This window comes from Euprymna scolopes, chromosome 6, assembly GCF_053919585.1.
Source record: "Euprymna scolopes isolate OS-2025 chromosome 6, ASM5391958v1, whole genome shotgun sequence".
NCBI lineage: Eukaryota > Metazoa > Mollusca > Cephalopoda > Sepiida > Sepiolidae > Euprymna > Euprymna scolopes.
The window spans coordinates 121,414,987-121,442,682 of record NC_136487.1 but is presented as its reverse complement, the minus strand read 5'-3'; the positions used below and the strand labels follow the sequence as shown (position 1 = coordinate 121,442,682).

At 34.2% G+C, this 27,696-nt stretch overlaps 1 protein-coding gene across 4 annotated transcripts in view; it reads left to right on the top strand.

The window, feature by feature from the left end:
* LOC145277923 (sodium channel protein 1 brain-like) overlaps window positions 1–27,696 on the top strand; it is a 1,166,286-nt gene that overhangs the window by 908,774 nt on the left and 229,816 nt on the right. For all 4 annotated transcript variants that reach the window (XM_080129995.1, XM_080129992.1, XM_080129994.1 and 1 more), the window contains one exon: window positions 8,562–8,782. In XM_080129995.1, coding sequence (XP_079986121.1) covers window positions 8,562–8,782 — 221 coding nt within the window. The remainder of the gene's footprint in view (window positions 1–8,561; window positions 8,783–27,696) is intronic.

Below are 27,696 nucleotides of genomic sequence, written 5' to 3'. Positions count from 1 at the left end.
GATGATTGCGTAAACATGGAACTCTAGTTTCTGTAGGTATAAAGAATAATTAATTTTTAATTATAATCATAATTATATATACCAACGTGACACGCATATGTATAGATCAAAAATTAAAAATGAAAATAAATTAAGATGAATGTACAAAATGTATAACGATGTTTTTTTTTCAATTTTAATCTATTTTTGACCCCTTAAAAACTATTTTAACCGATTAAAGACCCATAAAAGAACGGTTCATAAAAAATTCAATCATTTGAGGCCCCTAGCACCGCTCTGGAGACAGAAAAATAGACAGATAGACATATAGTCTTTTATATATTAGATAAGGCAGAATCAGAAAAAGCTATGAAGAATGGAAGAAAGTGGGTGATGATCGAATATTGGATTCGAAGATTATCATGTAATCATATTCTAATAGATTTGCTTAATCTAACAAAACCATTAATCCATCAAAGTTTGGAAAGTGCTGCAAAATTCGTGCTTTTTTTCCCCCTCAACACCAAAGCAAACAGAGTCTTGGACATTGTTGAGATGGCATGTTCCCTGTTAGCTGAGGTATGTCTCTGGTCCTGTGCAGTTCTAGGAGGGCTACCTTTCAAACGTTTACCTTCTTTCTTTGAGAAAGGGATTAGTTTATTACTAATCGCCTGAGAAGCCCCTACCAGGAAATGCCGACTATTTCTTTTCTTTTTTTTTCTTTTTTTTTTTTTTTTTTGCAGGCCAGAATGCTCTCCGTCTAGGGTGCTGACTTTTCAAACCCCACTTTCCAACCCTTGCGTCACATCATCCCTTCGCAAGAGGGAGATAAGTAACTTCACTTAAAACATGAAAAATATTGGTGGACAAGTCACGTCCAAACTAAAGTTTATTTGTACCAAATATGGTTGGATAGCAGAAAGGATTGTGAATTTTATTGACGATTCCATGGGTGGCAATTGGGAGGGGAGTCTGCTTCTGGGTAGACGACATCAAGTTTGGCTTCTAATCGATGTACATGAAACATTGGAGATCGTCTGTTGTCACATGTCAGAACAATATTTTATTATTCTCATCAGCTTCTTCCAGTTTTGTCACCTCAACTTCTCACCAGCCGTTACCAATATCATAATTCCATCTGGTTGCTATGGATACGAAATTGACACTGTACAGAATTCTGTAGAGGCTCTTATGAAGATGTTGATTGCCATCTTGAATTAATTCTGCCAACTGAAAATATTAAGTAACGGCTTGAGACAGTTTTTCATTAACTGCATTTTTTTTTTCTTTTTCAAAAATCAGAAGAAAAAAAACTGCTGAATAGTTTCTGTTTTTTGCTTTTTCTTTGGGAATGCAAATTGTTAAAATGATTAGTATTCTGTATTAAATCATCCCTAACGTCAGATGTGGTGACGAAGCCACTAAACAATCCTTATTATGTCTCAAACGGTTAAAGACGTTACCCTTTGTCAGATATGCAAAAAAGGAAATCACTAACTAATCCTTATTCTGTCTCAAACCATCCCTTCTTTGCCAAATTTTTGGGAAAAAAATCACCAACAGATCCTCATTTTGTCTCACTGTTGCCACATCTGGGCAGAAACTGCTCGGCGCGGACCTATCCTGCTTTGATAGAGTTTAAAACTGGCTTCGAAACCTAGTAAGTGATGAACGTCTTTCTTCAATGCAGCCTCTTTCACGCAGAAGATGTTACGAGCCTGTTTCTGCTCTATGCTTATTTTCATAGTAAGTGCTCGTCTGAGCTCCAATCTACGGTCCCTCCCCTTGCCAAACTTTCACAAAAAAACACTCGACTAGCTATAACTACTATCAACAGCCACTATAAACAGTTTTCCCTCACTCCCTATCTGTGCCTAAATCTAAATGCAGATTCCATGAACACAACTTCCTTCCTAGAACTGCTCGCCTGTGGAACATTGTTTCATTGGCCTGCTTCCCAGCCGAATGTATGTGTGTCCTTCTGGTAGCCTTCAAGTTTAAATTAAACAAGTCCTTAAATAATCAAATTATACCGAAATTACATCATTAACGATTACTATACTAACACCTTACATTCATTAACCCTTATCCTCGAGTGGCCTTTGGGTCTTGATAAGTGGTGACTCCCTTGTAAAAAAAAAGAAAAAAAATCCAAACTGCATCCCCTTATCTTGTTTCATTTTACTTCAGGCAAAGTTCTCAGAAATCAAGAGCCCCCCCCCTTTCCTGAGGTATCACTTAATCTCTATATGAGCTACATAGACATTCGAATATTCCATTAAATTTCTTCTTTATATTTCAAACACTGACTTTGTAAAGAAGTCGGGAACATAATTTCCCTTTCCCCAATTGACCATACGATAGGTTACAGTATATCTTTCTTGTGGGCTCTTGGTCTTATTGGATTCCAGGAGAAGTATCCATCTAGTCTGGTGCAGTATACAGCTTCATACTGTTACTTGAATAACATCACTTGAAGAAGGTGGTCCATTCCTCATAATAACTAGTATGGGTCGGCCATACTGAACAGATGTATCACAGTTCATCAGTGCGGCTAGACAGGCAACTACTTCAAGCCAGGACACACACACACACAAAGAAATATGCATTGTCTTTATTATAGAGTGGAGGATTATTATTATTATTATTATTATTATTATTATTATTATTATTATTATTATTATTTATACTCACTAGGAGTTCTCACACAGACCATCATCAGAGATTACTCACTGACAACAACTGTTGGTATTCTTTAGAGGCTGAGTGACAAATCTACTTTCCACCTCTTTCAATAACCTTTGCAAATGACTTTGCATTATCGCAACAGCTGTTGATGTTGATTTCTCTCTGGCACTAACCATTGGTCCTCACTGGGATTTCAGTGGCAATAAACCTCCCCAAGATGCCAGTCCTATTTGCACTCTTTCAGTGGAGGTCTGATTAGTGTTCTTTCTCCTCAGTCTTTCATTCTCCTTGATCCTTTGTGAATATTTGGTGTGGTGCCAGTCGATGCCGACACTACAATATTTTCTCTCTTTTTTGCGATGGGGGGGGGGATAGTTTACTTACAAGTTTCAGTTTTCTTAGTTCCATCTTGTATTCGTTTCTATCTTTTTGTTTTACTTTTGTTGCAGTTGCCATGTGGCCAGTTAACATTTGTAGTTCATGTGGGGTAGTTTTCCTTAAGAATTCAGTTGTTTTTTTTTAATTATTTTTATTTATTTATTTATTTTTTTGCATTTTTTTTTTTTTTTTTTTTTTTTGCATTGTATCGTCTCGGTCTTTTCCTTGATTCAATTTCTCATTGTCTTTTATACATATTTTATATATTATGCTTCCCGGAAGATACCGGAGAAGCCTTGCTAATATTCGATTGTAAGATCGGCTATTATTATTAAAAGTTAGATGTTTATTTAAAGAAGTTATCATAATGAAAGCACATTATTATGATTATCAGTATGAAAATTAGATTGTGTTTTAAAAGGACATAAAGTAGTGGAAATCTTAGGAACAATAAACAAATAAAGAAGAACATGAAATATATATAAACAAAATAGGTTTTTAAACCTAAGTATAAACAATAAATTTGTCCAGAGAAAACGTGACTGAGAAGTCACCTGTTATGTCTTTGTGTAGTTGAATGATGTAAGCACAAAGGATTAGTTTTAATATATTACAAGCAAGTTAGTTAGTCGAAAGGAGGGAGTTGAAGAGGAGATGTTAGATAGTCCAGGCGGAATTCAGACGTCGGGGGAGAAGAGTTAGTCTTTCTTATGTTGCTAGGAAGTGGTGTATCCCAAGATAGCCAAAATGAGTGTTCCTAGTGCTCCTGAAAGTATTGATTTTATATTGATAGACAAACAAAGAGAAATATAATACAGATTTGGAGTAGGAGTTTACATATATTGATAATTATAAGGCTGAAGCAAATAGAGTGAATAGAGGAGATGAAGTCGGTAACATCGACTGCTGGATACGGAGGTGTAGAGGATGACAGCATGAAGGTTGAAGGCATAAAAGTTGTTCTGGTGGTAGTAAATGTAACCTTACAGGTGACTTCATCTGAGCTGTTTATGTGTGCAACGGATGTTGGAGTAGAGATTTTGTATGGTGTTCCCTCAATACTGGATACTGTGGTTGTGGTCTGTGCGGTGGTATTGGTCTTATGGGTCTTGATGAGGTAGAAGAAGTTAGGAAGCTTACTTTTTCTCATAATGAGGCACTTTCTATAGTTATTAAGGATTTTTCTTTATAAATGTTAATCTGGTGCTGACTTTGTGCAGACAAGATGGTGAAAATATTACAGGTGATCCTCATTTTCTTCTCTGTTATGTAATGATTTTATAAAGATATAGTTCCGTTATTAAAAGAAAATTGTTTTTTTCAATGCATGCCAGGCCCTCCACTCCCACATACTCATCGTGTAATGTTCAACAGAAAAGGAAGATTGGATTTACAATAGATCATGTGATATAATACACTGGAAGTCACATATTTTGAGGTTATATACTTCTTAACATTCTATTATATAAAGTGCAAATGTCTGTTCGTATAACGAGCTAAAACTCGAAAAATACATAACAAACACCTACAAAATTGTAACCCCGAATGTATAATATCTAAAATTTAAAAAAAAAGATTCGTTAGTTGGGAGTCAAAATGGCCATTTATATAAGTTAATGTCATCAAGACGTTCACGGTCGCTACCAACTTACTAAGCCAATTTCTGGTCTAAACATTTGAAATTTTACATAAAGGGTATTCAAAGATAGGACAAGCTTTTTAATCAGTTTGGGTCGAAAATTTGAACTGCCAAGGGGTCAAAGTCCAAAAGATTTTACCTTTGCGGTGTCTAGCAAACTACTCAGCCAATCTTGGGTTTAAGCATTCGAAATTTATACATAACGGGTATTCAGACATGGGGCAAGCATTTTAATCAGTTTTGGGGCGAAAAGTTGTCTGCCAAAATGTCAAAGTTGAAAGAGTTGACCTTTGCAGATTCTACCAAATTTCTCCGCCAATTTTGGGTCTAAAGACTTGAAATTTTAGATGTAGGTAACTTGGACATGGGTAAAACTTTGTATTTGGATTTGAGACCAAAATAATAAATTTTATGGGGTCAAGATGGGGGTCAAAGTTAAAAAATAAATTGAGCCAAAACAATAAATATTAAGGGATCAAAATTGAGGTTAAAATTTTTAAAAATTTGAACTCTCAGCCAATTTTTGGTCTAAACATTTGAAATTTTACATAAAATGTATTCAGAAATAAGGCCATTTTTTTAATCAGTTTTTAGCCGAAGATTTGGCTATCAAGAGGTCAAAGTTCAAAAGATTTGACCTTTGCAGTCTCTAGCAAACTATTCAGTAAATTTTTGGTCTAAACATTTGAAATTTTACATAAAGGGTCTTCAAAAATGCAGCAAACTTTTTTATCAGTTTTTGGGCGAAAATTTGGCTGCCAAGAGATCAAAGTTTAAAGAATTGACTTTTGCAGACTCTACCAAACTCCTCCGCCAATTTTGGGTCTAAATACTTGAAATTTTAGATGTAGGTTACCTAGAAATGAGTCAAACTTTTTAATATATATATATGCACATAAAGTTATGAACAGTACATAGGACCCGAGCAAAGCTGGGCTGAACTGCTAGTATATATATATAAAGAAAATCTAATCTATAGATGGCAAACTTAGATCGAGGCGTTTGTTAGTTTCCACTGATTGCTGTTTAGCTGTATGCTAAATCTGTTTTAGACAACAAACTGTACATAAGAGAAACCCATCGGTCGAGCGCATCAAATATAACATATAAACATGTCCAGTAAACTTGGTATTGATTCATCAAATAATTTGATTACAAAGCAACAATGAACTAAAATGCTAAAAAATAGTTAAAAGCTTCAAGAAGTAGCAACTCAAAAAAAAAAAAATGAAGTACGATAGAAATTGAATGATGATAAAACAATGGATGTGAAGATTATTATGGCCTCAAATCTTGATGGATTTGGCTAATCCAACAGTCATTAATCTACGAAGGATTTAAAATCACAAGTGCTGGAAAATCTGTGTTTTACTTGTCGTTACTGAAACTTGGAAAATAATGTTATCATTCAGTTGTGGTTTAATGAACACCCCTTTCTCTTTCTCTCTCCCTCTCTCTCTCTCTCTCTCTCTCTCTCTCTCTCTCTCTTTCTATATATATATATGTAAGTTGTTCAAACAATGTTTTTCCTGTTTTTTAAGGAATTTATCTGATAAGTCACTAAAAATGTAACAAAGACGTAATTTTGTTGACTTGTTAAATTAATATCTTCTATATATCTATAAAGGTGAGACTGTGTGTAAGGACACTTCTCAACCTATATACTCAACGAATTCTTGATCTACAAACTTGAAATTTGGTATATAGGATATTCAGAAATCGGTTTTCATCTGACAAAAAAGCTGCTAAGGGGGTCAAAATTGAACAATTGGTACGTGGGATGATTCGGATTTTTATCTGTTTTCAACTGTTTCTTAACTGCGAATGCATGGTCGTGAAACATAACAGCTTCCTTATGTTAAGTATAAGTTTGTTTGAAAACGCATTTTAAAGATCATGTCAAGCTGGCCGAATGGTTATCATACTTGACTCACTATCTTTTGGTTTTGGCCTCGATCGCAGCTCGAGTATTTTTGTTTTTACTCACAAGAATTGAACTGTTTAGAAAAAATATAATACTTGCATGCATATGTCTTAGTTTATTTCTGTTTTTTACTTCATTTTTTTTTTACAGGAATTTTTCATTTTCATAAAACAGGGGGAGATAAGTCAGGCTGTCCTTGAACCAATTTACAAACAGCTATGTGTGTGGTATTGTGTTCCACAGATAGACAGTTCTAGGAAAGAAACCTTGCTGGTGGAATTTTTGTTTGGTTTTAGGCTCTGTAAGAGAATGAATAGCAGATGAGTAAAATAGGAAAACTAATTTTTATCTATAACTAGCCTGGGTGCCCGGAATTGCCCAGGTGCCGGGTGTTTGTAGGTGTGTGTTGAGCAAAAACAAAAAAAAATTATAGTAGGCAGGCAGACTCGAACCCGTGACGCAAAGGCAGAAGAGAAAGTGGAGGTGTGTATAAGGGTTGAGCAAAAAAGAAAAAAGGGAAATTGTGAGCGAAAAAAAAAAGGAGGCGATGATTTTCGAAAACATAAAAGCGACCCCTCCCTGTAGAAAAGTGCCCAGTTGAGAGTGAAGGAATTAATGTTTTGGGTCAATTTTTCGATATTTATCGCCCGAAGGGTCAAGCTTCAAAATCAAAGTGTTTACAAGACATACATACATGCATACATTAAAACAGACAGGTGAGATTTATATCTATAATATAAAGCTGAATGTCTGTGTGTGTGTGTGTGTGTGTGTGTGTGTGTGTGTGTGTGTGTGTGTGTGTGTGTGTGTGTGTGTGTGTGTGTGTGTGTGTGTGTGTGTGTGTGTGTGTCACGAATAGGCTCCTATATGGTTGACTATTATAGAAAACTGATCACATATAATGATAGAAGATGTATCGAGACACAGGAATGGGTATGTTTGATCCTGCAGAATGGTGGTTCATTAAAATTGTGGTGTCTGCGTACCGCCTGGTCCACAAAGTATGGAAATAAAAAATTAAAAAAAAACGTTAACAAGTGTTTTTGATATAGATGTACATAAAAATACTTTGATAAGTATGTTTTAGCTTAAATAGGAATGGTATGATAAAATTGTGGGGTCTGCGTTCACGCCTGGCCTCCATAGAATGGAAATAGGCACAAACTTTAATAAAGACTTTTGATATCTATCTGCGTAAGTATACTTTGATAATTATGTTTCAGTTTGAAGGAATATGGTATAATAAAATTATGGGGTGTTCGTTCGCACCTGACCTCCACAGAATGGAAATATGTTACAAAGTTTAACAAGGTTTTTTTAATATAGATCCAGAGAATATTGTGATAAGTGTTTCAGTGGAACAGGTATGGTATAATAAATTATGGGGTTTATTTATTTTATTTTTACTTTCATCATATTTTGCTTTGGTTTTGATACCCCTAAATTCGAAGCTATCTCTTTACAAGCCTTCCTTTTCATAACCTATCATACTTTCATAAATCAGAATCCATTTTCTGTAGACTGTTTTTGAACCCAGTCAACGACGGGTACTTTTACTAGTTATAGAATAAAAATTTTCCTAATTGTTGGTTAGGATATTAATTTTTGCATGATACGTAAGGATATCAAAGAATTTTTACTTTGATTTTAACCTGTGGCCCATACTATATAAGCACCGAATATTTAGCTCTAAATTCTCAAGTGAATGAATTTAAATATAATTTTGGTTTTGAGTGCATTTCTTCGTTAGCTAGTATAATTCAATCTAAGATATGATCTAATATGCAACGAAACTACAAGTCGTAAATCAGAGACGTTGTAAACTGATGACTTGTTGTATATGAGTCTTCAGCGAATCAACTCATTTGTGTTGGGACAATGATTTTATTTTTTTTTTGTTTTCATATTAAGTAACGCATGTTTCAATTTAAACTTTTCTGCTTTATTTTTTAGATTCCCACGTTGACGATCGAAACTGTTCTTGTTGTGAGCAGTGCTGCGGATGCTGCTACAATCCTTGGTTGAAGGTGCAATCCTGTGCGCATTGCATCATTACAGATTCTTTCACCGAGGTTTTCATCATCTTCATCATCGTGTTGAACACGGTCTTTCTTGCGATGGAGCACCATGGAATGTCCATGGAACTGAAGAATGTACTCAAAGTCGCAAATTACGTAAGTAAATTCATTTTTATTACACTCACACACATACACACACATATGCGCTCACACACACACACTCACACACGCATGTACACACTCACACATACACATAAGTTCCAATTTTGACTCGTTAGCAGCTGTTTTTACCGGCTAAAAACGAAATTATATTGTTCCACAGATCTGAATGCCCTATATATCAAGTCCTAAGTCTGTAGACTAAAAATTGACAGAGTAGTTTTAAGATACAATTCTGCACACACACACACACACACACACACAAGGACGTTTTCATATATATTATATGTCTGTCTGTATTCTTAGATATGTTTTGTACATAAATTCATCCGATAAGTATCGAAAATCGAAAAAAATCTGATCCTAAAAATAGTCTTTCTTCTTTTATAGATAAAAAAAAAGAATTTTTACAGGAGAATATTTTACGTTTCACCGGCCAAGGGAGATAATTCTCAGCAAATTAAGGGAGATTTGATTTTTAGTAAATCATTTTTTCTTAAAAAAAAAACAAAAAAAAAACAGAACTGGAGACATGGGTCAGTATTAGAGTATTCAACTACAGATCGAATGGTCTCCAGTTCAAACCCGGATGTAACTCACCATATTTTAAATTTTTCTTTTTTCTGTTCTTTTTTTAAGAAGTTCAATTTACGATAAACGAAGAGGTACCATTTAAAATCGCTGCAAGTCATTTTTTTTCATTTGCATATTTTTATAACTAAACATTAATCAGAATGACTTTTCCGAATATTCATCGTCAAACCCAAATATCAGCTGCGGTGGTATTATCAATAAACAAAGATGGAATTTGATGAACGACATTATTATTATTATTATTATTATTATTATTATTATTATTATTATTATTATCTAAAAAAATTGTTTTAGTCGACCGGGCAAATTATTCCTTGTAATATATAATATATAATACTAGCATGGATACCCGGTGTTGCTAGGATCGATATGAAGTTCGGTTTGACCACACCTGCTATACTAAGAATATTGAGCAGTTTTTCATTATTATACGTCAACCCCAACAAAAATTTCAAAAAATAAAAGAACAAATGAAAACACGAAAATGTAATTCCCCCCCCCCCAAAAAAAAAAGAAGTATGTGACAAACTCTCCAACAGATATTTCGACAGAAGGGATACGAAGAGAAACTATTCTCCGGATATTTAGCACCTTTTTATGGTTATATTCCAGTTTAAGCGAATTTCTTTAATGCTGCCTCAGTCTAGAAAGGTTTATTATTACGTTTGTTGCAACGAAAACAAACTGTATATAATTCAGTTTTAAAAATACCAAAGTAGAATTTGCGTTAACCGAAATACACGTTTTTATGTTATAAAAATGATGAGTTATGACTTATTGTGTTATTAAAAGAAAAAAAATAGCAGTTACGATGTCCAAAAAATGTGGAGAAAGAAACTCATAAAAAATGTTAATGAAAGTTTTTTTTTTTTTTTTTTTTTTTGTTGTTGTTGTTTTTTGTTTTAAATGAAGAATTGTGAAAAATTGGATTGTTTGTTTATTTTAAAATAAAAATCCACTGGACTACAACGTTAGTTGCGAAATTACGGAAATTATTTTATTTAAACTAATTCTAAAGATAATGCTTGAAAGTTTTAGTTTTAATATCCACCGAAAAAGAAATCAAAAACAAAAAGAACAAAGTTAGCGTCCAGGGAAAATAACTCAAACCGGTTTATAAAAAAAATCGATGTCGGTAAAAATAAATTAAGTTAAATATGTTATCAATATAAATCAAATTTGAATAACAAACTTAAATAGAACACGTAAAACAATTCTCTCACTATAAACAATAAATAACATACGATTATTTAATAAAATCGATTTTTCTTACTGTAATATGCAAATTAGGTCACCTCTTAATCGTATATGTTGCAAGAATCATACTATATATAGGAATGAATGAAATAATAAAGTAATAACCTTTTTGTATATATTAATCAAATCGTAAACAAATAAACAGACAGGAATACGAATTTATATATATATATATAGATTTAATAGAGGAGTGATTCTATAATAATACATACGCAATCTGCATAAATTAGAATATCATGTTTAAGCGTTCTGTCACAGCCACCAGGAGAATTTTATATCTCGGTAGAAACGGTAATGTACGACCGGGCATCCAGCTAGTAATATATATATATATATATATATATATATATATATATATATATATATATATAAAATGGGTTAAGAAATTCTTACGAAAAAAGATGTATATTTAAATAAGGGGGTAGTCACCAACAATGTGTATTTTTTAACATTATTTTATTATTCCGTGTCTTGGTTTTTCATTGAGAATTATGTTTAGATCATTGTAATAATGTTTTTAAATCATTGAAATCGTTTTTAACGCGTTTCAGACGTTCTGTGAAGCGTCCTCTTCAGAAATTATTTTCAAAATGTGTTGGATATATATATATATATATATATATATATATATATATATATATATATATATAGAGAGAGAGAGAGAGAGAGAGAGAGAGAGAGAGAGAGAGAGAGAGAGAGAGAGGGAGGGAGGGAGGGAGAGACAGACAGACAGACAAAGACACAGAGAGAGAGAGAGCGGGGGGAGGGGGTAGACCGGAAGTCTAAAAGAGCAAAGTTTAATTTAATGTATTGATACTTTAAAGGAACAGTGCTCATAGTACTGTAGATATATAATAAGCTCAATAGGTATATGTATCCTAGAGCTATTTTAATATTGAGTATAAAGATTAATAATTGCTAGATATGAATCAGTTGCAAAAGGAGAAACAAAACAAAATCAAAATTGATTTGTTTTGTTCCTCGTTTTGAAACTGATTCAAACTAACAATTTCAAGCAAGGGCGAACGGTCCACAAAGTTTTATAATTATACAGATTAATGATTGTATTGCTGTGGCGTCCTAAATGTTGATCCAGTGCTTATCAGCTGTGCTCACTAACAAGTAGAGCAGTATTATATAAATACCTTTATTTATACAAACAATATTGGCTACACATGTGCATACATCTTCCAGTTGCGATTCCTTATGAAAAGCAACTTCTTCAGGCTAAATCTTGCAATCAGTCTGAGAGCTTGAATCTTATTCCCTCAATGCAAATCTTTTAGTTTATTTTTGTAGAGTGGAAAAGTAGTAAATGGAACGTGAAAATAAATATCTATAATATAAATCTCAGCTGTCTGTTTAAATGTATGTATGTATGTATGTTATGTCAGGTCATGGCATATGCTACTGGTACCATGTAACCCAGTACTACCTGCCTCATGGTCGGGTCACCGGGACTAAACTGGTTCCCCCACCAGACTTGTTTGGTGAGGAGGGCGGCTAGTCTCCCTGAAGGATTAAAAACAAGACCTTCCAAAGCGCGAATGAACTCTTTTTCTGGGTCAACGGCCAACTAGCACCGTGTATATTTGTGTGTGTGTGTGTGTGTGTGTGTGTGTGTGTGTGTGTGTGTGTGTGTGTGTGTGTGTGTGTGTATTGGGGTGGAGAGGGCTCCCGTAAGCCGTGGTGAAGGCAACCTTTCTAGGAGAAGCAGATCTCTGATTTAAAAAATCATAAAGCGGAAGACCAGTACCCGCATTAAGCTGGTCTGCAGTTTAATTTGTTGCTGGCTGTCTTGCTCTTGCTTGTTGCTGGATCTCAACATTTTGAACCGAGAGAGAGACTTAGCTGTCGTACAAAGCTAAGACTCTGTAACATCATATTTGTATAGATACTCCCTCAGACATTTGGGCTCATGGATTTTAAATGTCTGAGGGAGTGGCACTCGTCTGACAAGACGTTGCAATCATCATCATGTATGTATGTATGTACGCCTAAAACTTTCGACAGAGGCGACAGATTTTCACGAGATCGGTATCGTTTTGATGCTCGACCCTTCGGACGACAAATATCGAAAAATTGGCTAAAAACATTAATTCCTTCACCCTCAACTGAGCAGTATCTACAGGGAGGGGTCGTTTTCCCCCGATATTTTCGAAAGTCATCTCCTCTTTTCGATTGACTAGCCTTAATTTAAACCTTCGCCACTTCCGGTTTGGCGATGGAAGCAACAACAAAGACGTCACTTTTTTTCTTTCTTTCTTTCTTGCGTTGTTTTCCTCCTTCGCGGTACGGGTTCGAGCCTGCCTGCCTACTACCACTTTTTTTTTTTTTTTGCTCAACACACACCTCCAACCACCCGGGCAACACCGGACACACAGGCTATTAAAATATAAAAATTATCACTAAAAAGGAATGGAGAACGGTAGAGAAAAAATGGGGTACGGGATACTCTTTTATTACTTATCTTGTTTTATGTTATTAGTGAAAAAGTTTATTCAACCAAACCAATAATTTTGGAAGAACTTGAAAAGCAAATACGTGAAGTTATGACTACCATTCGGCAAGAGTTTCTCGTGAAATAAGTTGGTGGCGAATGAAGACGCCTATTTTGAATTTGAAATAAAAGTCCATACTTTCTTTTTATATTCATTAATTGTATAAATCATATTTTAAAAACAAGTGAAGCATGCGTGGCCCCCCGTGATTGCGCAGGGAACATAAAAAAATGACTAAGTTCAGCATTTGCTCCCCCCATTCCATTTAGCCCTAAAAGTTCCCAGATAACGATAATCGATAATCGATAATCGAAATAATCGATGATCGATAATCGAAATAATCCGATGAAAGAAGGAACAGGCGATTTTGACCAAAGTTAACATCTTACACAGCCTAACTTCACAAGTGCATTTGGGAAGTTTTATTACCACACAAGCCGAATGGCCCGACATTTAAAATCAACAGCAGGTTCTTTGATATGACAGGGGCGCGGTCGAAATGAATGTTACTGTTTAAATGCACCAAGATAACTGACTTTTCCATTTTAAATTTAAATTCAACCTATTATCACTGCATAATCAGTAAGGCCAGGCATATATAATCAACAGTAGATTTTTTAATATGATAGGGGGCGCCTTCGAAATGAGTGTTTTCTTTAGAGCACAATTGAATCAGAATACTTGACTTTTTGCATTTTAAACTTTAATGCAAGCCATTATCTATATATCTATAAAAGTGAACGTGTCTGTGTGTCTGTCTGTGTGTGTTTGTGTACATTTCCCTACGCAATAACTCTGTCAATTTTAAGTCTACATGCTCGACATTTGATATACAGGGTACTGAGATTTGGGAAAATCTTCGTAATCCGTTTTTGGGCAGAAATTTGGCTGTTAAGGGGGTCAAAGTTCAACGATTTGACCTTTGAGAATTCTACTAAATTCCTCTGACAATTTTTCGTATAAATACTTGAAATTTTAGATATAGGTTCCTTGGACATTGATCTAACTTATTAACTTAATTTGAGCCCAAAACAATAAATGTTAATGGGTCGGACTTCAAAACCATACTGATCTTGGTAAAATCCGTCGCCTCTGTCGAAAGTTTTAGGCAGACATACATACATACATACATACATACATTTATATATTGGTAACTAAAAATTTTCGACCTAAACCGATTAAAAAGCTTCCCTATCTCTGAATACCTTTTATGTCAAATTTCAAATGTTTAGACCCAAAATTGTCTGAGTAATTTGGTAGAGACCGTAGAGGTCAGTTTTTTTAAACTTTGACCTCTATTATGACCCTTTAACTTTTACTGTTTTGGGCTCAAATCAAGTTATAAAGTTAGATCAATGTCCAAGGAACCTATACCTAAAATGTCAAGTGTTTGAACCTAAAATTGTCGGATGAGTTTGGTAGAGTTCTCAAAGGTCAAATCGTTTAACTTTGACCCTTTAACAGCCATATTTCGGGGCGAAAATGAATTACAAATATTTTCCCAAATCTCAGTACACTGTATATCAAATTTCGAGTCTGTAGACTGAGAATTAACAGAGTTATTGCATAGGGAAATGTACACACACAGACACACAGACACACAGATACATAGACACGTTCACTTTTATAGATATACTAGCATGGGTGCCCGGCGTTGCCCGGGTATTTGGAGGTGTATGTTGAGCAAAAAAAAGCGGTCAATTTTTTAAACTTTGACCCCTATTATGACCTCTTAACATTTATTGTTTTGGGCTCAAATCAAGTTATTAACTTATATCAATGTCCAAGGAACCTATATATAAAATTCCAACTGTTTAGACCCAAAATTGTCGGAGGAGTTTGGTAGAGTTCTCAAAGGTCAAATCGTTTTATTTTGACCCCTTAATCGCCAAATTTGCCCGAGTGTCTGGAGGTGTATGCTGAGCAAAAATCTATATCTAAAATTTCAATTGTTTAGACCCAAAATTGTCGGAGGAGCTTGAACTTTTACCCTTTAACAGACAAATTTCCGGCCGAAAACCGATCACATCGATTTTCCCAAATCTCAGTACCCTGTATATCAAATTTCGAGTGTGTAGACTAAAAATTGACAGAGTTACTGCGTATGGAAATGTACACACATAGATACACAGACACGTTCACTTTTCTATACTCCTATAAATTCGTTTTTCTTTTGTGTGTATTGATATTCATATTAAAACCCCTCTTTTCTATTTATTTAAAAGGAAAATACAGTTTTCTCATATATGGGTTGTGGAATTGTATTCATTAGCAAAAGATCTAGCTAATTTGCATATAATTTTAAACATTCATTTTAATTATTTACCTGTTAGTTGCTTCATTTTTCTAATGAGATAATCATCTTTAGTTAACTATTACGTGTAATTATATTCATGCAGCTATTCTACATGATTTATACTTGCATAATATTTGCGTAAAACGTTTATAGTAAACACAAAATTGTTTCCATATATATGTATGTATACATATATATTTTTGTTGAACAAATTTTGCCTACCAAACTCCTCCTAGAGTTTTTGGTCTACAGACATGAAACTTCATATATTAGGTATTTGAATCCATGCAAAACTTTATATTTGGGTTTTAGCCCGGAAAAATCGGTGCAAAAGTGTGAAAATTAAAAAAAATGAAATTTGCCAGGTAAAGGTCGAACGCCGGCATTACGAACGCTTAACGTAGTAGCTATTTGTTCATGCTTTAAATTTTAGACTCGGAGTAAACATGTTTTCATAGCTCAGTCATTGACGCCAGAGGCAAAATAAATCGTGAGCTAAACGTTTTGGTTTCGATTCTCGGTTTATAGCCAAAAACGGATTACAAAGCTTTTCCAGGATCTCAGTATCCTGTACGTTAAATTTTGAGTCTGTAGACTGAAAATTGACAGTTATTGCGTAGGGTAATGTACGCAGACAGACACACAGACAGACACTTTCACTTTTATAGATATACTAGCATTTCAGCTCGGCGTTGCCTGGGTGTTTGGAGGTGCATGTTTAGCCAAAAATAAAGCGGTAAATTTTTTTAAACTTTGACACCTATTATTACCCTTAACATTTATTGTTTTGGGCTCAAATCAAGTTATTAAGTTAGATCCATGTCCAAAGAACCTATATCTAAAATCTCAAGTGTTTATACCAAAAATTGTCGGAGGAGTTTAGTAGAGTTCTCAAAGGTCAAATCGTTGAACTTTGACCCCGTAACAGCCCAATTTCTGGCCAAAAACCAATCACAAAGATTTTCCCAAATCTCAGTACACTGTATATCAAATTTCAAGTCTATAGACTTAAAATTGACAGAGTTATTGCGTAGGGAAATGTATACAGACACACAGACACGTTCACTTTTATAGATATACAAGCATTTCAGCCCGGCGTTGCCCGGGTGTTTGGATGCGTATGGTGAGCAAAAAAAAAAGTGGTAGTAGGAAGGCAGGCTTGAACCCGTACTGCGAAGGAGGAAAAGAACGTGAAAAAAAAACCCTGACGTCTTTGCGGTTGCAACCACCGCCAAACCCGAAATGACTTATGTTAATATTTAGGCTAGACATTCGAAAGGAGAGGATAACTTTTAAAAATATCGGAGAAAAAAAAACCCTCCTCCCTGTAGAAAAGTGCCTAGTTGAAGGTGAAAATATTAATGTTTTTAGCCAATATTTCGATATTTGTCATACGAAAGGTCAGACTTCAAAACGATATTGATATTGGTAAAATCCGTCGTCTCTGTCGAAAGTTTTAGGCAGACATGCAAACATACATACATACATACATACATACATACATATATTGACTAGCGGGGGTACTCGCCGTTGCCCGGGTGTTTGGAGGTGTGTGTGGTGTTAAATAAAAAAGAACCCGGGGGTAGGATCTGACCCGAAGCCCTGAGGCGAAGTTTGAAAATAAAATCGGCCAGCCAGAATGAGTTAGTGAAAGATGTTTGAATTTATTTAAGTAAGAACCAAATTGACAGGTGCGCGCCCGGAGGTCGTCGAGCGTTACGACGACGATGACGATGACGACGACGACAACGTCAATGACCAGGTTTGTTTATTATAAGTGAAGTAAAAAAAGAAAACAACGTTTTAATTAAAATAAAAACATCGAAAAAAAACACAAAAAACTAACGTAAGGCAAACGAACGATGAAAACAGAAAAACCAACACGTGAAAAATGGCTTAAATAAGCCTGTTTCGATATTAAAATTTAAAAAATCGGTGGGTACCCGGGTGTTTTTGGGTGTGTGGTCGGGGGTGGTGTATGCTGAGCAAAAAAAAAACAAAAACAAAAAAAACGGCCAATTTTTTTAACTTGGACCGCTTAAGATATATTTTGGAGCTCAAATCAAGTTATTAAGTTAGATCCATGTCCAAGGAACCTATATCTAAAATTTCGAGTGTTTAGACCCAAAATTGTCGGAAGAGTTTGGTAGAGTTCTCAAAGGTCAAATCGTTGAAATTTGACCCCCTTAACAGCCAAATTTCTGGCCGAAAATCGATCACAAAGATTTTCCCAAATATCAATACCCTGTATATCAAATTTTGAGTCTGTAGACTGAGAATTGACAGAGTTATTGCATACACATGTGCATGTACACAGACACACACACAGTCAGACAGACACACAGGCACACAGACACGTTCACTTTTATAGATATACTAGCATGAGTGACCGGCGTTGCCCGGATGTTTGGAGGTGTATGCTGAGCAAAAATCTATATCTAAAATTTCAATTGTTTAGACCCAAAATTGTCGGTGGAGCTTGAACTTTTACCCTTTAACAGCCATATTTCCGGCCGAAAACCGATCACATCGATTTTCCCAAGTCTCAATAGACTGTATATCAAATTTGGAGTCTGTAGACTTAAAATTGACAGAGTTATTGCGTAGGGGAATGTACACAGACACACAGACAAACAGACACACACACAGACACGTTCACTTATATATATATATATATATATATATATATATATATATATATAGAGAGAGAGAGAGAGAGAGAGAGAGAGAGAGAGATATAGATAGATAGATAGATAGATAGATTAAACAAAAATATATACGTATACATAAATATATATGGAAACAATTTTTTGTTTACTGTGAAGATTTTACGAAAATATTATGCAAGTATAAATCATGTAGAATATCTGCATGAATATAATTACACGTAATAGTTAACTCTAGATGGTCATTCCTTAAGAAAACCGACAAAAAAACAATAGGGAATTAATTAAGATGAATGTTTAAAAGAATATGCAAATTAGTTAGGTGTTTTGCTAGTGAATACATTTCCACAACCCATATATAAAAAAAAAAAAATTGTATTTTCTTTTTAGATAAATAGAAAAGAGGCTTGCCTTTTTTCTGTTATTTTTGGCCTTCGGGCCGGGATGAAAGTGTAGTAACCAATTATTATTTTTGGTAACCAGAGTGCCCCCTTTTTGCCTACTTTTAGGGGAGATGGTTTTCACCCCACGTTAAAAACGGCCTTGTGCCTAATTTGCTTTGGTGGGGAAGCAAATAAATACATCAAATAGAAAAGAGGCTTGCCTTTTTTCTGTTGTTTTTGGCCTTCGGGCCGAGATGCTGCACTTAAGATAATTTGTACCAGTCAATGGATGGGAAACCCTCTATACTGGGACAATTATTATTTTTGGTAACCAGAGTGCCCCCTTTTTGCCTACTTTTAGAGGAGCTGGTTTACACCCCACATTAAAAACGGCTTTGTGCCTAATTTGCTTTGGTGGGGAAACAAATAAATACAACGAATAGAAAAGAGGGGTTTTAATATGAATATCAATACACGCAAAAGAAAAACGAATTTATAGGAGTATAGATAGATATAGATATGTAGGGTTTTTTTTGGGGGGGGGGGGGGTTTGTCATACGTTAATTTATTCAACTCATAGAAGACACCAGTTAGGAATTCTCTTTTTTGTTCTTTTGAAGACAACTCGGAAAAGAAAATTTACTTTTTCTTTTATTTTGTCAGTAAAAAAGAGGTCATCAAGTTCAGCCGTGAGAAATGCTTTGTGAATATAAAGAACCGATTACTTATAGCCCTTTGTCCTCTTTATGACTATGAAAAAGAATGCACCAATAAATATTTGGAAAATGACATTTATTGATTCTTACTTCATGAATGGCCAAGTGCCTATTCTTACATTTCTGTTTACCGACGTTGTTAAGGCCGCATTATTGTTTGATCTCTCTCAAGCACGGTTTCCCAACCTGGGCTTCCTTAAAAGCTTTCCTAGTGTTCCTTCAGGAGATACTGATGATGGCAAAGATTATTATTAGTGTTAGGACGATTAATCGGAACCGGAATCGAAAAAAAAATCAAAACTTTTGGACTATCAGAATCGATATTGGTAGCGGAAAAATCTGTGCCTATTTTTCGATGCGAAAACGATTCCTTTAATTATTTATATTTTTTATTTGATTTTGTTTAAAACAAAATCTTCCACTACTGGTAGTAATAATCTATAATATAAATCTCACCTGTCTGTTTACATGTATGTATGTATGTATGTATGTATGTATGTATGTATGCCTAAAACTTTCGACAGAGGCGAGGGATTTTCACGAGATTGATATCGTTTTGAAGCTCAACCCTTCGCATGACAAATATTGAAAAATTGGCTAAAAACATTAATTCCATCACCCTCAACTGGATACTTGTCTACAAGGAGGGGTCGCTTTTTTCGCCGATATTTTTTTAAGTCGTCTCTTCTTTTCGGTTGACTAGCGTTGATTTAAAGCTACGTTACGTCCGGTTTGGCGATGGACGCAACAGCAAAGACGTCACGTCTTTTTTCACGTTCTTTTCCTCCTTTGCGGTACGAGTTCGAGCCTGCCTGTCTACTACTACTTTTTCTTTTTTTTTTTTTTTGCTCAACACAAACCTCCAAACACCCGGGCAACGCCAGGCACCCAGGCTAATAAAATAATCAATATTTATTGATTTTAAACTACCAGTAAAACTAAAATCTTTATATTATCCCCCTACACACACACATAAGTGTGTTTTTTACGTTTGAGAAAATATATGCACATTTAACGAGTGTTTTTATGGTTATTGGGAAAAAACGACTGTATCGTTGTACATTAAGAGATTTATTTTTAAAAAAATCGGAATCAGTAATTATATCAGAATTGGGGAAAATATTGGAATCGCCTCATCACTAATTATTATGTATCTGCACATATGTACAAATTTTGCAGACAATATGTGTAAACGCGTTTTTCAGTTTTTGTTGTTGCTACTGATGTTTTCGAACCTACTTTTCTTGTACATGTACGGAATCGTGAATAAACTAGAAAAAGGGTTCAGTTATGTGTTTTAGCTTGTACTAAAAAAAAAATTTGAATGTTGATTTTTTTTTCTGGGAAATTGTCAATCAATTTGAGAAGGACAATTTTTGTTTCTTGTTTTTTTTATTTTTTATTTTATTTTTTTTTTTAGCTTAAACCAGTTATAAAAACAAAACTAGTGCTTGCATTCAAGGAGAAATAACTAAAATCGTAATATATGTTCTTACGCAAGTTTTCTTTGGAAAATCACTATTAATGAATGAGTTCCACAAAAGTAAAAAAAAAAAAAAAAAAAAAAAAAAGTTGAGAAATACTGCTCTCAAGAGTAAGCTGGTATATTCGCCCCAGGAAGGTTTCATTATAGTGAGCCACATTTGGTACCTTTAAACGGTCAGATTCTTTAAAAAAAAAATTACTATCCATCAAGGTTTTAATCATAAATGCCCAACAGTCTTCAGCGGCTCAATGATATGCGGTAACACTTTGGCGATCGTCTCATCAGTAGAAAGCATGATTCTAAATGGGCTTAATACTCTGCGAACCATAATCTCTCTCTCTCTCTCCCCACCTCTAATTTTTACTGTCTCTTTCAAGAGCTACATTTTGAACCTTTAGTCGATGGATTCCACACCAGGGTCAACGTGAACCACCGAGAATCTGCAGAATCTTTAAGAAGATCCATAAAAAAAAAAAATTGTTTTAGTTTCTGTTTTTGTTTTGGTCACTAGGCGATGTGTGGATATTTATTAAAATTTTAGAGATTTGTATTTTATATTTTTAATATAACTAAATTGCTTAATTTATTTTTTTGTGGACTATTATCTTCATTTGTTTTTTTAATTGTTGTTTCATGATATTTCGGCCAACTATTCCTTTGGCCTTCATCAGGTGGTAACCGCAACGGGATAGGAACTCCGAATCTTCTAACTGCATCCTCAGCAATTACTGCCATCCATAGTTGTTAATAGAGACGTTGAATTTCTACGGTTCCAGATGAACATTGTCTGAAGATAGCGGTTTCAATCCTACCCAAAGCCGGCCAGAGGCTTACTTGGCCAAAAACCATGCTGAGACGACAACAACTATGGAAGGCAGTAACTGTTGAGGATGCAGTTAAGAGATTCGGAGTTCCTATTCCGTCCCAGCTACCACCTGATGGCGGCCAGAGGACTAGTTGGGCGAAACATCATGAAACGACAACTAAAAAAAAAAAAAAAAAGATGAGAATAATGGTCCACACTAAATAAATTAATAAATAATACTCATTTCAATAATAAATTCCAATTAAATAATATAAAAAGATTAACTCTTAAATTTTTTATTGACGAAAAAACAAATATTTGATGTAAAAAATCAAATATCTCAATCATCTAAGATTTCCATTTTTAATTAATTTCTTCTGAACAACACTGAGTTTCTCCCAATCACTTTTCTTATATATATAATGAAATCTATATTTGTTTTAATTTATTGCAGGACAACGACCAGTTTCTAATCTTCCCTTCCCCTTAATAATATAATCAAACCTATATTTATTGTACTGTTGCTATATATTTCACATAGATATATGTATTGTATATGAAAATATGAATTATATATGAATATATGAATAATATATGAATATATGAATAATATATGAATATATGAATTATATATGAATATATGAATTTCATATGAAATATAAGTGAATATATAACTTATGTATGAATTATATATGAATATATGAATCATATGTGAATATATGAATTATATATGAATGTATGAATTATATATGAATGTATGAATTTTATATGAATATATGAATTTTATATGAATATATGAATTTTATATGAAATATAAGTGAATATATGAATATATGAATTATATTTGAATATATGAATTATATTTGAATATATGAATTATATATAAATGTATGAATTATATATGAATGTATGAATTATATATGCATTTTATATGAATATATGAATTATATATGAATATATGAATTTTATATGAATTTTATATGAATATATGAATTATATATGAATATATTAATTTTATATGAAATATAAGTGAATATATGAATATATGAATTATATGTGAATATATGAATTATATGTGAACATATGAAGTATATATGAATATATGAATTATATATGAATATATGAATTATATGTGAATATATGAATTATATGTGAATATAAGAATTATATATGAATATATGAATTATATGTGAATATATGAACTATATGTGAACATATGAAGTATATATGAATATATAAATTATATATGAATATATGAATTATATATGAATATATGAATTATATATGAATATATGAATTATATATGAATATATGAATTATATGTGAATATAAGAATTATATATGAATATATGAATTATATGTGAATATATGAATTATATGTGAATATATGAATTATATATGAATATATAAATTATATATGAATATATGAATTATGTATAAATATTTGGCTTCCATCGATGGCAGAATAGATCTTAGGTAGGACGACAAGTAAAAAATGGTTAGAAACGCATGTTTTAAGCGATCCGGTTCTCAAAAAACTTATTAACTCACCAAATTTAGTTCATCGATGTCCAACGGTCTTTGTTTTATCACTGCTCATTCATATGTGGACACACTTTGATGTAGCGATATTGGATGCAAGGATAAACAATAGTGTTAAAACGGCATTTTGTTTTTACATAAGATTATAATAAACAAAGAGAAGTGGAAAATTCTGTCATAAGTTTAAAGTTGGGCACAATATTAAACAACTCTGATCTCACTTAAAGTTTAAATGAGAACTAAGCACAAGCTGACACCCCCCCTCCACTCCTCCAAAAAATATGCCACCCATGGGATTGTTAACAAAATTCATAATCTTTTCTGCTCGGTTGATGTTATCTTCAACCTTCTTCAGGTGTGTCTTGTCGAACTTGGGAATCTTTCTGTGGAGATTCCCGAGTTCAACAGAAATATTTCCGCGTTTGACAAGGTAAACCTGAAGAAGATCAGAGGTTACATCAGGCGAAACATTGTGAAAAATACACAACCAAGGCGAGAACGGTAGTCCGAATAATCCAAATAATACAGACTACTTAGTTACGTTATTGATCTGGATTTCCTCTACTCTAAAATGATCTCATTAAGCACTACTGCAATGATGGGCCCGTTTCTGCCGTAGTCTCTTTTTGGATGGCAATTCGCCAGGATTAGTCAATCATTGATAAATAGGCCTTCCTTTATTAATGAGGGGCAATCGTGTCGTGTCAAGTTATACTTGTATTCTACCTGGTTTATGTGTGCCCGTATGTGTGTGTCTGACAATACAATTGATGAACGATCAATTGATTAACATTGGTTGCAATGCCAACGTTTTGAATCTTATGGATGAGGTATGACTCAAGCTGTGCAATCAGGAATGCCCTTTTTTCTTCCTTGCTGCCTTTTTCTCACAGAAAAGACCTTGCTAGTCTTCCTCTATGGCTGACTGAGAGAGTTTCTGAACATTCATACCTGAAATACCCTCGTGTTTCATGTTCGAAAATAATGTCCTCTATAGCATTCGACTAAACTGATTGGTTAATCGTCGGTATAGACAACAACATATCCTCTAAGAAATTTCAATAAAAAACAACTAGCAAGCTGTGATACAGCCCAGAATATGCTGCTGCTATCGCACACAGAAATCACTATTTCAATTGCTGTCAACGAAATAGATGTTCTGAAACTAAAGCTGCCTTTATGACTGCCAGCAACCACTGCAAAAGGGTTATAGAAAATGCGAGAGAGTCATTTACTCAGTTCTTCAAATCTAAAGTAGCTGAGCAGAGGCTTGATTCCCACAAGTTTTAGCATATAACAGACAGCGTCCTGAACCGCTGTATGACCCCTATCCCAACCATCATCAATGGACCTGAGGTTATTTTGTTAGCATTCGACAAAACCAAACTATTTGCAAAGAACTTTGCATTAAACTTAACCTTCTGTGATTAGGATCGCCTACTCCTGGAATTTTCACCCCCAAGACTGAAAATACTCTTCATGACATTCATCTTTTCGAGATGTTGTCAGACTTATCAAGAATCTTAATTCCAGCAAAGTAACCGACGCTAACAACACTCCAATCATTGTGCTCAAAAAGTTGCAACTGAAACTAGCTTCTATTCTTGAAAATCTATTTAAACGTTGCTTTAAGGAGAAAAACTTTGAAACAGCTTGGAAAACTTTGAAAATCTGCTCAGTATTTGAGAAACCTTCTTTACTACCAATAGCAATGGCCAAAAACACATTACCTGAAAGTACATCTTTTAGACGCCTCAGCTTAACGTTCACAGGGAACATGAACTGGAACATTGAGAACATTGCCAAAGCTGCTGCAAAAAAGGTGGGCTCTCTCTACTGTGCTAGAAAGCTACTTACGCCTGAAAGTATTCTGTGCCTTTATAAGGCCACCATTCGTCCATGTATGGAGTACTGTTGTCACATTTGAGCTGGTGCATCTGCTACTTGTCTCTCACTCCTGGACAGGGTTCAAAAGAGAGTCGTAAACCTCTGTCCCATCGATGAAATCTTACATCCCTCTGCCTATTCTACAAGTATTTTAATGGTGAATGCTCTGACGAACTACAAGCACTTGTACCCCCTCAACATAAATTCCCCTGACAAAGCTGACAAGCAGCTAAATCCCACCCCTACTCTGTAGAGATCCTTAGGTAGAAGAAAGCCTTCTACTTCAATAGTTTCTTCTCCAGAACTGCTATACTTTGAAACTCCCTTCCGGGATTCTGCTTTCCCAACTGTACTGACATCCAGAAGTTCAAGTGTAATGTGAACAGACATCTTGCTGCTCATCTCCCTTTATAATATCCCTGCAACTTATGTCCCCAATAGTAGCCCCCTACTTCAAAGTAACACTGTGTCTTGTTTAAGGGGGAAATTGTATTTTAAAAAAAGATTTAAAAATTCAACATCTCAAGACAGATCAATTAATCTATCGTGTGTCATGAGTAAGTTGCTTGAATCTGTGATAAAGTTGTCAACGACTTCAGCAAAAACAATCTAAGTGACAAGTAATATGGCTTCCATCCTGTGAGATCAACAGCTGATGTGCTGACTGTAATATCATGCAGAATCAATGAATCTATTGACGAGGGCTTCATTTCTAGAGCAATAGCTCTTGGCATATCAAAGGTATTTGATAGGGTTTGGCTTAAAGTATGTCGTAGAATGAGGCCAAAAATTATAAGAAACCTTTCCAAACACTGACTGCCAGGCTTGAAAGCTCAAAATCTCATTGTTTAAATATATAGAACACACTGCCAAGTTTGCTGCTAAGAATGTGAACTTTCTCTAATGGGCTAGAAAACTTCTTACACCTGTTAATATCTCTCTCTCTCTCTCTCTCTCTCTATATATATATATATATATATATATATATATATATATATATATATATATATATATATATAAGTAATCTTGTCTGTCTGCCTGTTTGAGGAACGGTCTCTATCAAACGCCTCTGTGAATTTTTTGTCTACAGACTTGAAATTGTATATATAGGAAATTTGGAGCTGTTGAATAAATTCGATTCTGGTCTTAAGCCTGTGAAAATAGCTGCTAAGGAGTCAAAATTGACCAAAAAAATGGAACTTGGCAGGCATAAGTCAACTTAAAGTGTTTTTGTATACCTTTTACAGCATTATTTTTTTTTCAGATTTTCTATACGTAAGGAATAAGGCTGGAGAGCTATATGTATTGTTTTCAATTATAGTTGATTGAACTCAATTCATATATATTATTTTAACTTTTGAAATTACTACTATATATTGGATACGATATGATAATCAATGCAGTATATTCTCTATAATAAGAAATATGAAATCTGCATGAATTAAAATATCATATTTAAGCGTATTTTAGGACAGAGAAACGCCAGGCAATCTGCTAATCTATCTATAAAGTCACCATTCGCACATGCATAGAGTATTGTTGCCACAGCTAGGCTAGTGCTCTAACCACTGGTTTCATCCTCTTGGACAAGGTGCAAAAAATAAGTCCATACGGTCTACGAAGCTCCAGCCGCTGTCCCATCACTATAATGTTGCATCCCTGTGCTTTTTTCACAAGTACTTTTGTAGAATGTGCTCCAGTGAACCTATTGCACTTGTACTTCTTTAACGTAAATATTCCCGATCAACTCGACTAGCAACAAAATTCCATCCATTTGCTGTAGAGGTCCGCAGAAACCGGATAACATTCTGCTCTAATAGCTTCTTAACTCGAACCGTTTGCCTTTGAAATTCCCTCCAATTTCCTTGAGTATATCAACATGCAGAAATTTAAATGTAATGTGAACAAATATTGGCGCCTAATCATGGTAGCCCTATTACATCTGAGTGGCAATATTTTTTGTTTTTCAAATGCATCTTTCCATCTAACATTCTTGGAAGTGCCCTGAAAACTGATGTCTATTATCTTGATCTTGAATTATAAGCAGAATCGATTTCACTTTTCTGCCACGTACTTCCTCTCATAGTGTAACTTCTAGTACACATCAGCCTAACCTCTAACTTACTCTCTAACAGAAAATTCGTTCTTCTTACTTAATGTTATAATTGGAGAGTGTTGGCATATCATAACTATTAAGGCCTAGAAGATTATGCCCAAAGACGAATATGTGTGCGTATGTGTGCAGCATATGAATGACAGAAAGTAGTGGAATAAATGAGGATACTCACAATTGATTTGGCATAGACATTTTTATTTGCAAGGAGGTAACACATAGAATGATACAAATTACACCTATCAGTCTTAGTCCGTTATTATTTGATTTTGTGTAACCTAATTTAAAGTAACCCGGAATAAAATGGCTATAAATGACACAAGATAAAGAATTGCACTTTTATAAATAGAAAAGATTAAATTTTGTTTATGTTATGCATGGGAGTATTGACATATCATATCTTCATTTACCCGTATTCAAAGTCATCCTTTTTATTGGCATCTGCCTCATCCCATTTCGCATTTCCATATGAGAACTCACATAATAAAGGCAAAAAGAGGAGATACTTCTGCCTGAAATAGAAAAGGAGTTAGCTCCCCTTGATCATAATTCTACTCTCCTAACACTTAATCTAACTTTATGTGAAAAGTTTCCGTTGTTAATACTATTTTATGAAACCGCATCCAATATCGCTGCATTTAATGACATTTAAAGGAAATTTGAAT